At 44.4% G+C, this 12,526-nt stretch overlaps 1 protein-coding gene across 1 annotated transcript in view; it reads left to right on the top strand.

Moving 5' to 3' along the window:
* LOC146809856 (cytosolic phospholipase A2 gamma-like) overlaps nucleotides 1–12,526 on the top strand; it is a 1,073,925-nt gene that overhangs the window by 987,851 nt on the left and 73,548 nt on the right. The window contains exon 14 of the mRNA XM_085616718.1: nucleotides 1,398–1,566. Coding sequence (XP_085472844.1) covers nucleotides 1,398–1,566 — 169 coding nt within the window. The remainder of the gene's footprint in view (nucleotides 1–1,397; nucleotides 1,567–12,526) is intronic.

Raw genomic sequence — 12,526 nt, 5'->3', positions numbered from 1 at the left:
GCTTGTGTGACAGTGCAGGGTTAGTTGCTCCGAAACTCCATTACTTACAAAACCACTTCACAAGTACAATATCATGACACCTTGAACATTTCGTACAAGGCTTCGACACACATTGTGCAAATGTTATTTGTTGTTTCGTTCATGAGGCGACGTTGCATTTGAAAAGACAATAAACAATGTCAGATCAGCTGAAGCGTTGCAACTGAAGCCTGGATGCCTTTGTTATAAATACACGTGTACTTCTGTGCTCAAATTGGAGGAGTACTCAGCTGTCACTTGCGAGGTCTTCGCTGTGTTGGCGGCTCAGCTGGTTCCTGTTCATCCCTCAGTGAGGAAGTCCTTAAAAGCAAACGCATAGCAGGATGAATATGTTAACTAACTTCCTGACAGTAATTATTTATGAAACATGTAATCTGCTGGAATCTCAAGAAAAAACTATTGCAGTGATCACTACAACGCACGAGAAGTGTTTGCATATATTTGCCCCTCAAAATAAAGTGGCCAAGCTCCTTGAAGCCTCAAGGATTCCAGTACTTGATCATGCATGATATTGTCAATCCAGCATAGTGACACTCCTACAATGCAAGATAGGTATAACCGGCTGTGATATGATTCAATGCATGCACAGCTTTCAGCCCAATTCCCAACTCCTAGAGTAACCTGTATCTAGGGGGCATATTAACAAGCCAGGCGATAAAATTATCGCCGCTTTAGCGGCAGAAAACTGCCGGTAAAACGGCGATAATGGGCTTGATAATATGCTCTATGGAATTCCAATTGAAACCCATGTTAAATGTGAAGGACATCTAACATGGGCTTCAATTGGAATTCCATAGAGCATATTATCAAGCCCATTATCGCCGCTTTAGCGGCAGTTTTCTACCGTTAAAGCGGCGATAATTTGTTAATATGCCTCTAGGTTTCTTATGGAATTGCGCTGTCTTAATAAAAACTGGCAGACTTTCTGCTTCCTGCGCCTTTTTTTCTAGGAAACAAACATCTTCTACCCCCATTTCCTTTCAGCGATCATGTCACAATATATCAAAGCCAGCTCTCCTTGTACAATATCTAATTGCAGAACAGGGTATTTCACCATTAGGGCTTTTTTTTATTCCTAAAAATTTTTCTAAAAAGTATATCTATATCCTTAAAATTGCTATTACTAACCTTCATAGAAACATTAAAAAAAAAAAAGTAAAGGTGTAATAGAATTTTCAATTGAATGCTCAGTCCAGTGTGCAGCATATATTACTCCATAGAGCACCCTCGCTTACACTTGAACAACCCTACCGCTGTCTTTTCCCAAACACCTTACACTTTTTCACCTTCACTTCTCGATATTCCCTTTTGCCGAGCTACAACAATTTCTAAACAGCTATTTTCTGTCTCTGATTTAGACAGTCCTCAGGGCTGCGACTTATTGCTCTGCAAACAACATCTCTTTTCCCCCTGTGGTCATCCCGGAAGGGGATGAATTAAACCCTTCTCAAGCCTGCTATATATTTGAGGGGGTGAATAAGCCGACAGTGATTCACATGCCAATTTTTAATCAGCAGAATAGCGGAGGTAAGTATTTGACAACATTATTGAAATTTTGTACCTGAACTGTGTAACCTTTGTGGTGTCAGCAATTCCTGTTTATTTATTTATGTGTGATTCTTGAAGAAGGGAAGCAGCTTTGTGGCACTGAGTTGAAGTCCCTTTTTATAGAAAATTCTTCAACATGATTTTGGTATGAAACATATTTTCTGAAAATCAAAACAATCTAACTCCTTGAATAAAATGCCCACTATTAGTTTAACAAGCATCTGCATACCCTCCTTGATAGTTCCAGTGCAGGTGTGTATTATACAGTATACATGCTACAGAGAGCTCAAAACGTTGGCCATTAGTCTACGTCTCTGTTCCTCATCCCAGTCATTACAAAGTGAAGAGATGTATCCTCCTGACAGGACAAAGAATAGGAGGATCCTTGAAGGTTAGCCCCACCCACCTAACTAGGTGAGTTAATGTAGACTGGAACTCGTGGCTCGTCCTGTTTTTTGTTTTCTGCATGATGAGATGAGTTTGGGGAGGTCCCTGCTTGGGGGGGGGGGGAGCATGTACTTGGGCCCTGACTCCCCTTTCCTGCTAGGCTCAGAAAGTGGCAGGCCTCCGTCGAGGGTGTGGCAAACGGTAGGAGAGATAAGGCAGAGTTCTCTCCTATGGTCTTTGGCCTGGTAGTCATCTCTCCCAGCAAGACAGGATTTGCAGATGCCACCATCTTTTGCCCATCGCACTGCTTCCTCTGGTAAGTTGGGTGAAGGAAGGGACCGTCTGATGTTAGATCATGCACGATGTGTGTGAAGTTTGCACATGCATTGTAGGGGATTCCCTAGTGTGCGCATGCACATCCTTTCTGTTTGGATGCTCTATTTAAAAGCCCAAGGTAGGAGGCTTTATGTGTTATTCCCGTGTGTTTGCTGCTGGATCTAATGTTTTTCTGGCTGCTATGGGAAAACATTTGTGAAGAGGAGGGATGCTTCCCTCTCTGCTTCTACTGCTCCTTCCTCTCCTGGTCTGTTTCCTGTGCCTAAGTGCAGACAGAGGCATGGAGAAGAAGATGAAGAAGAGATAAGTCATATTTTACTGGAAACCTTGGCTGCCTTTATAGACAAGACTCCTCCTGCTCATAGTAAGAAGCGCACAGATGAGCTGTCTATGGACTCTGATTCTTCAGATGGAACACCTATTCAAACTGATTTCAAGAGAAAGTATCATGGTCATTGATTCACCAAAATGCCTGGGGTAGCGGAAGTGACATCAAACATCCTTTGACTTTAATGACATCACAGGAAGTGACACTATAATCCCTTTGACCCTAAATGTTTCCAGGAAGTGGTGTTATAGAAAATACCTATGTTATGTTGCTGGGATGATCTTTGAAATTGGTGTGAGCCGGTCATCCTCTAGGTTGCCTCAGGAGTGCTGGGGTTTACCACAAGAATACTTTTTAAAAAAATGGTGGCAATAGTGCATTAAAAGCACAATAGTCACTTAAGTTTGCTTAGACATATTCAAGTCCTTTCCAGGTGAGCAAGCCAATGAAACCATGCAACCTGAAGCTCTTGATGAGTTCACTCCATTGTTTTCTCTATGTTCTAGGGATACCCCACTATGTAAAAAATCACCTCCCTTGTGCCAGGCCAGCAGTTTGTCATGGGTGTCCCTCACATGCCATGGGTGTCCCACACATGCCAAGGTTACCCCTTATGCCAAAATGTACTTACAATGTGCAATTTATGCCATCATATTCCTTGGGTTACCCTTATGTCAATTTTCCTCTTGTACATAATCCAGACCAGTCAGCTTCGTTGGAATTGAGCCTAGATCAGCTCAGTTTCAGCCAAGATCTTCCTACAAATCTTTTAAGTAGCCTGTAATTTACGGTTGTCACGATTTGCCTGCCACTCGCCTGCTGCTCCTGACTGGGTAATGCATTCCCCACATTCCAACGCGCCAGTAGGCGCCACTGTCATTTCCCCTGCGCTGGGGGGGTGGGGGGGCATAAAGGCAGCCTTGGGCTCCCGCAGCGCAGGAGCCCGTAATTGCTGTTCTCACCCTTTGCCTGCCACTCGCCTACTGCTCCTGACCGGGGACTGCATTCCCCACATTCCAACGCTGCAGGAGGCACCACTGTAATTTTCCTTGCGCTGTGGGGGGGGGTGCATAAAGGCGGCCTTGGGCTCCCACAGCATGGGCCAAGGGCGGGCCCGTCCACGCCTGTCGGAGCCTGGAAGAGGTTGGGCTGGGCAATCTCTCTAAGCTCTAGCCCCTGAGACTTTCGGAGACTTGTTATGCCTCCACTACTGTATCATTTTTTGTCTTTGGGCTCCCCTGAACGTGTTTTTTACCATCAGCTGGGGGAATAAAATGGCCAAACAGAAGGGTTTTGATGATCAACCTGGTGAGAGGAACAGCAGGGACATTGGATTCTAACCAGTATGGGGTCCGTTCTTAACCATGAGATGCAGCTAGTGGAACGAAGGCTTTCATTAGGATCCCTTATCTCTCAAAAGTGGTCCTCCCTAGGCAGTATTGTAATGATGGGTGAAACTTCAAATGCCTCTCAAACATCGCCCACTGCCTCCTTGCCTTCTGCACCTCCAATCCCACTCTCCTCTTTAGTGTAAGTAAGGATGTTGCGGGGATTCTGCTCATGCACAGAACTATGCGCAGGAAACCAGGACCTCAGTGAATTGTGGTGTACCAAAAAACTCACCTCAGTACCTAGAACCCCTATCCGGTTAGCATCAGTGTCTCATTCATTCTCCCTATCATATCGAAGCTACCAATGATTAGACAACCCAGAACAAGCGACTTAGAGTACTCTCAGGAATGGTGGGAATCAAGAACACCTTTTCGTTATTGTTATCATATCAGTTCACAACGTGGAGTAATCAGAGACACGGAAAAGTTTAAAATGTTTTTTTTTAACTACGTGCTCTAAGGTGCAGTATTTTGGCTAACATAAGCAGACAAATGATTAGAAATAAAACCATCAGCATTGTTAGAATACCATAGAAAACAAAGGGAGAAATCATATTATAATGATAGTGGAAACGGGTCCTATAATACCTTGTGAACCACCCTTCCCTGGCTAGTAAGCCAGTTTTATATAATAATAGAAGGTCTCTAGGCTTGAATGGGGAACCCCAGACCTCCAAGATCAGCTTGGGTGAATCACATCACAGGATCAGCACTGCTCTCTGTGTCTGAAAAGGTTTTCTCCAAGAGTGTCAGAATCATGCATGCAAATGCAATATTAAAGGCACCCAAGTTTCAGATATTTGCAGCTGTGTGCTTGCTGTGTCTAGAGCGTGGGCTGATCAACCTGAATTCAACAGCATACATTATTTGACCATGACGGTTTCTGCACACAGTGTTCAGACTAAGGTCGCGGTGCATGTCTGGGGATGTGAAAAACATGCCGTTCTCATATGAAGAAAAAGCAAGCAAGCAGTTTTACTTGTAATAACAACTACCTGTAGTGTCGTATGCAAAAGCAGCAAAGTGGCAAGATGGCGTTAACATCTAAAATGCTTATGCTAACATAGCAATGTATGCAGACAAACCCCTGTCTCCACTACAAGGACAGGTCCTAATATCATTTCTGGGGGCCAGGCCGCTAAATCACATTCTGTCAATAATAGTGAACAACTGGTCAAAAAAAGGAAAACCGGGGATCTCAAAAAAACAAAATTCTGAAACCTGCCCGGTCAGTTAAAACCGGAGGGACTGGAGCTACTGGGTCTGGCCAAACCCTAGATGGGAACACTATATTAACCCCAACTCATCCACGGGGATCGCTTGATGACACCACTTGGGAAAGACTGGAGATTTTGGTTACCACGCTCCTGGAACCTCATTTCCTCAAAATAAAACATATTGACGAAAGGCTTAAAATTATTGAGGATGCGGGGGTGAGCCGTGGGCTTTCAAAATTACTAGCCCCTGAGTTGCATGTAATAGAGAATAACTTAAGTATTCCTAGAACCAACCTAGGCTTTTCAGGTCCCATGCCTTCACACATCCTCAATACATTCTGTATTGTTTATGCTACTACTTCTGGGTTAGCTAGGTCCCCATAACCACTGCTTAGTAATACCAAAAATACGTCAAGGTTAATTTAAGAGGGGGTAGTGGGGATCAAAATCCAATAGGACAGTATGATCCCAATGCGATGAGCATGGAGGGCCCTTTGGGCACCAGACATCAGATGCTCCACCTCCCTCCTGCATCCTCCCCCCTGGTATTATTTTTGGGGAATGTTCCAACTCTGAGGAAGAGCCAGCACGAGTCTACTGGTCAACTAATGGATAAATCATTACACTGGCTGACTCGACATGGGTGGGTGTGTCTATCTAGGTAGACATTAGAGGGTGACTGTGTGGTGATTCATTTTAATAACCATCAGACATATTCTAGACCAATTACACAGACATCCCCAGAGGGAAACACAGATTAAGGGTCTCTATTTGGCCTATTTTTACAACCCACCCCACCGCGCCTTCAAGATTCCAGAGTGAATTTATTGGGCAGTCCACTCAGGCCCATAACTGAGTGCAATATGGTTGCAGCAGGGTCAGGAGTCGTTACTGCAAATAGGTATGCCCCACTCTCTGATTTAGATCATTGCGATTGACTATCCCCCTCTATATTTAGGGAGCCTATACCTGAGCACTTCTTACCCTTTACCATTCCCGTTCCTCTCAAACAGAACAAGTTTGAGGGGAAGCATAACAGCCTATTTAAAATAAGCTCCTGGAATGTGGCAGGAATTAGGAAGAAGTTGGATAACATTAATTGGCAACATTTTTGGCAGGCAAGTGATATTACCTGCTTTCAGGAAACGTGGGCCATGGAACATGCTTTCATCAATGGCTACCTCTCCTATCAAACTATGGTATTGCCATCAGCTGCCAGGAGCCGAAGGTGAGCCTCCTAACTTTAACACCAAACACATTATTACTAAAAATAAGGAAATTTGATGATAGAATCCTTTTTTTCACATCCTTCTTTTTGAGCTTCCGAAAATGGGTACTTGGATTTTGATACATTTTTATTATAATAACTTTGGCCCCAAAATGCACACGAGGTTAATGCCTCAATTGAGGAGATGTTAAAATGCAATAAGCGAGATGAGATATTTACAATAATCTGGATGGAAGATTTTAATATACACCCATGTAATCATAATCAAGTCAAACCATGCGGTTTGGTTGATTTGATGGGTAACTCTGTCTCCCGTTTCTCCTATAGTATTTATGGTAAATGCCTTCGTGGGTCCTTGTCTACTAGAAACCTGGCCATCGTGAACATTGTGGGTAATTCAGAGGATTCTCTTATGAAAACCTTTTCTCGAGAGGCCCACTAGTCAACAATCGAATTTATATTAGTTTCCTCTATGGTCGAGGGCAGTTTCAGTAACACAGATGCTCATTTTAATAGCTGTAGCGATCATGCTATTTTAACTTGTGTACTCAGTTTAAATTCGCTAGAAGAAAAAGGGAGAGGACACTGAGGGAGGAGATCTGGGAAAGGCTCGCCCAAGCAACTACGTCAGGCAACAGCAGAGAGTTTTGGGGCATAATCAATTCACCTTACTTTAAGACCCAAATGGACCCCTCGCTGGATACCAACGTTGGTGAGGAGGAGTGGGTGGAGCACTTTGTTAATATTTTCTCGCCCGCGGAGTCTTCGCGGTTTCCCCACCCGTTATTCCGAATAGAAGGAGGGTATTTCTGTCATTTTCACTTACTGATGTTAAGAAGGCCCTATTGTCATGTAGCACAGGAAGAGGCCCTGGCCCGGACGGGGTCACAATAGACTTCTTACAGGAAAATTACGACCTTTTGGCTCCTATTTTGACCAATGTTTTTACTAACATAGCAATAGTAGCCCCCCCCCCCCATGGAAAACAAGTAAAATAGTTCCTATCCACAAAAAGGGAGACAAGAGTAGCCCAAAAAACTACAGGCCATTATCCCTTTTAGATACTACTGTGAATATCATGGGTCGTCTGCTGTTAGTCAGACTAGAGGCTTGGGTAGTTGACAAGAATATATTAATGCAGTCCCAGTACGGGTTTCAACAGGGCAAAGGAACTGTAGATCAGTGCCTGAACCTCTCACTGATTATTGATAAATATACAAGGGCTAAGGGCGGGAAAATCTACCTTGCCTTTATGGACCTTTCAGCAGCGTTTGACTGCATTTCCCACCCAAAACTTTAGCATATTATGGAAGCAATGGGGATTGACCTTCCAATAATTGATTTTATCTGGCAACTATATACGGAGGCATCAGCATCAGTCAGATATTGAAAAAATGGGGAATGTACTCGCCCATTTAAGATTCTAAGGGGTGTAGGACAGGGCTGTGTCCTCGCGCCGTTCCTACTCTCCATCTACATGAATGGCGTGGCGAAGGCCCTATTGGGTGTAACTCCTGACATTCCCGTGTCTGACACCACCCAGCTCCCACTTCTGGCATATGCAGATGACGCAGTCCTTATTGCCAGAACAGGTATAGGGCTGCATCGTCTAATTACCACCTGTGCCGCCTTCATGGACTCTCTTGACATGAAAGTTAATCAGTCAAAATAATTTCTAATTATTGCTGGGGGCGGGGTCCGGGGTACAATATCCCACCTCCATACAGAAACAGGGAAAATTGAGGTGGTGGAGTCCTTTCCCTATCTTGGGGTTATTTTTGACATGAATCAAATATGGTCACGATTAATTGACGCAAGTGCAATGGTCATGGAGACGAGCTTGGGAGCACTAAAAGCATTTATATCCAGGATGGGCATGAAACTCCTGGCTGCTGTCAAGCACATCTATCATGCAAAAATGAAATGCGCTACCACTTTTCGGTTAAATTTGATCCCATTAATGTTAGGATTTCCATCGAAAATATTTATCCACGAGCATTAGGCAAGATGGCGGCCGGTGCCTCGGTCGAGTGAGTCGGACCTGTACTCCCCGCGGTGATCCCCCCCATTGACAGGCCCACGAAGATGCCGTCAGCACAGAAGTCTTGATTGCAAGACGTGATACCGCAACCACCAACCTGTAGCCTGTGACAGAAGAGAGAGGAGGTGTCTGTTTGTAGCTGGGTTTCCCTCCGGTGATGAGCATACTTACGGCGGCGTCCGCAGTGAACTGGGCGCGTGGAGGAGGTTGGCGTTTCTGTCCTCTGTACCGGGGAAGCTGGCGCTCGCTCCTTGCTCTGGCCTTGACAGTCGGTGGGCCCCCTCAGGCTACTGCAGGAATGCCGCCGAAGGTAGCTTCCAAGGTTTTAAATAAGAATCCAAAACCCCGAGGCGGAAAGCAAGCAGTGGATTCTTCAGCCGGTGGTCAGATGAAGGTAACGGCGGTGGCGGGCATCGGGTTAAACGATGGCTTGGGCTCAGGTTCTCCGTCCCGCTTTAAGACCCCTTCGGGTAAATCTTCTTCTCCTATTCCGCCTGCCTCCAGACAAACAGCTCCTTTGTTCAATAAACGAGCAACCAAAGATACGATACAGCCTGTGACTAGATCGGTTGACGGTGGGATACAACAGACTTTGGACGCAGCTCTTCGTGTCATTCCGGAGGGAGATAACTTGGCGGACAAGATGGGAGCAACATCGGTGAGCCTTAGTAATCAGTGTAATCACTCAGCGATAGGAAACGCTCCAGTTGTGGATGTTGAGTTTTCAAATGTGTTGGATGGCTCAACAGGATGCATGCTGGGAGTTGAAGTTCTTTCTTCTAAACCCAAGGATTTATTAAAAACAGTGGCAGCTCAAGATGGTCCAGGTATTGAGCAGGTTGGGTCTAACCCCGATAGTGACCTAGTTGATAACTTTTTCTCTTTATCAGATGGGTCTTCCTCATCGGATGATGATGTGACCAGCAAGGATTGGGCGGAGTACGAGCAGGGAGAAATAGATGATTGTATATCAGGCGGATATATGAATTTGGGCCCCGGTGGTACCGTTCGGAAAAATAATAACAAGATTTTTAGTGGAGAGGGGAAGGGTCTAGGGACCACTCTACTGGATAACATTCCTAATGCTGCTTCAGGGGAAAACTTGGCTTGGGATTATTCATTCTCCACCGCAAAGCTACCTACTTTAGACCATGACGGTTCTGGGAATCCTCCTATGCTCAACTCATCCGACTCTCCCGAACCTATCACGCTGGAAATGATTTACGAGACGATGATCTCACATAGAGCAGAGACTAGGCTTGAGAATGCCAGAACACAGAGCGCCTGTCGCAAATTACAAAACGCCATCAGACGTATAAGCAAATCAAGCACTGAGATAGGTATTAGAGTTAACGAAACCGAAAACCGTATCTCAGCCCTGGAGGATGAACTATCAACGCAGAAAGATATGGTGTCTACACTAAAAAAGCAAAAAGATGATGTTACATGGAAACTATCCGATCTTGAAAATCAAATGCGACGGAACAATTTACGCGTTTTGGGTATTCCGGAGGGGACAGAGCGAGATGATCCGAGACAATTTATTATTCAATTATTTACAGAGGCCTTTCCTGAGCTTTCCCAGTGGGACTGGGGGATAGAGATTCAGAGAGCCCACCGATTCCCCATCCACAGAAAACAACAAGCTACACACTCAGGATCGGAATCTGTATATCCTCGTGCTATCTTGATCTCAGTCAATAATTTCTTAGCAAGAGAAGCTGTCTATGATCTGGCGCGCCCTAACCGTAAGAGATTGGCTAAAGGGATTCATTTTTTTGTAAGACCAGACTTTGCGCATGAAACTGTGTCCCGCAGATGGCACCTTCGCCAACTAATACCTATGTTTCAAGCGAAAGGTGCACAGGTGTTCTTAATGAACCCCGCAAAGTTAAAGGTTGTGGTTCAGGGCCGAAACAGTTTCTTTTTCTCAGAAGTATCGGCCAAGGAATATTTGCAACAGCTGGCGCCTGTGAGCGGAGCGGAAGATACTAATGTGGCTTAGAGGTGGCAATTGTGTCTTAGTTATGCTTTTTTTTTTTTTTTGGGTCTGGGATACCGCGGGTGAGTCGTTCCGCTCCCCATCACCAGGACCTTGGTCCTATTGCCTCACTATTGGGAGGGTGGGGTGGGTGGGGGGCGTGCAGAGGGTGGGGTGGTGGGGGTTGGTTGGGTGTGGTGGGGGAGGGGAGGTACAAAAAGAAAAAATATGTTCCACAATTGTTTGATTTTTTTTCTGTGCTATTTTTTTCTGTGTGATGTACTTATGAGTGGGCTCCGAAATTTTGAATTTAATGGCTAATTTGAATTTAAAAATTGTAACTTACAACGTTTGCGGCCTCAATAATTTTGAGAAACGAAGGAAGATGCAAATGGAACTAAACCTAATTAACCCTGATATTGTTTGTATTCAGGAAACACATATTTCGTGGTCGGTACGCCAGAAGTTAGATGATTTGGGATATGTTACTCTGGTAGCCTCTAAACAATTAGATACAAAGCGGGGGGTGGCCATACTGGCCCGCCCCTCGTTAGTTAAAACTGAGAGGTTTTTGGCAGATATACACGGCCGATGGGCTATTCTTGATTGTTTAGTCAAAGATATACGGTTTACTCTTTGTAATATATACGGATCTAACCTTGATGAGGCTAATGTTTTTGATTTTTTAAATGGTGAGCTTGCTTCATGGCCCGCACCTGTTGTGTGTTGTGGAGATCTTAATATCCATTTGGATAGTGATTGTGATTGGACAAGCCCTACTTCCTGGATATATAGGGGTCGTAAACTTAAAGTTTTTCAGGCTTTAAAGAACCTGATGGCTGATCATGGCCTGGTCGATGGGTGGAATTTTTTATACCCACAGACACCTGGCTATACTTTTTTTTCTTCACCACACACCAAATTATTTCGGTTGGATTATTTCATTATTCCTGTTGCCTGGGCTGCCTGTAGCCAAATTCAAATTCATCCTAGGCTTCTATCCGACCATGCTCCTGTTGCTATCTCTTTTTCTAACGTGGCTATTTCAAGACAGAGCAAGACTTTCACCTTTGATAGGAAATTACTACATGATATCTTATTTGTGAAGCATATGAAAAAGTGGATCCCGGACTTTTTCCATCTTAACCGTGGTTCAGCTGAACCCGCGGTAGTCTGGGATTCCTTTAAGGCATGTTTTAGAGGTGAGGTTCTTAGTTATGCCCTACATGCACAAAGACTACGCAAACAAAATTTGATGCAGCTATTTAATCATTTACGGAATGCTGAATTGGATCTTATAGCTCAATTACAGGTAGATGACGATCCTAAGGATAGCCTAGATAGATTAGCTTGCTGTAAAGCTAAGATCAATCTTGTATGGGCCCAGGAGATTTCGCTTAAATATCACCTCTATAGGAAACAGTTATATGAGTTTGGGGAATCTGCAGGGAGATGTTTAGCTCAAAGGATTCGGGCAAAAAAACAAATATCTAAAATAGATTCTATTTACAATGATCAACAGGTATTAGTCTATGAACCCCTGGCCATCATGAAAGTATTTCATCAATTTTACACTGATTTGTATAGCCAATCGGATGATGGTAACCTTCCACCCGATTTGGGACTACCTGTATTAGATTGGGATAGGCTTGATTCTGTGGCGGCAGCAAGACTGGATCTGCCTTTTACCGCTAAAGAAATTGAAGGTGCATTATTTAAACTTTCTTCGGGTAAGGCAGCCGGGCCAGACTCTCTTCCATCAGAGATTTATAAGACCTTTTATCAAGAGCTTCGTGAGGATTTATTGATCACTTTCCAAGCAGCTAGATTGGGATCTCCCCCCCAGTCATGGGATGCTGCCCATGTAGTTATATTTCCAAAGAAGGGGAAACCTCCTGATCAACCAGGGTCATACCGCCCAATATCGCTGGTTAATTGTGACGGTAAATTGTATGCTAAATTATTGGCAAACCGTATGGCTCCGCTAGTTGCGGGCTTGGTATCGCCACAGTAACATGGTTTTGTGCCAG

Source organism: Triturus cristatus, chromosome 7 (genome assembly GCF_964204655.1).
Source record: "Triturus cristatus chromosome 7, aTriCri1.1, whole genome shotgun sequence".
Classification (NCBI taxonomy): Eukaryota; Metazoa; Chordata; class Amphibia; order Caudata; family Salamandridae; genus Triturus; species Triturus cristatus.
This window is presented reverse-complemented; position numbering and strand designations above follow the sequence as displayed.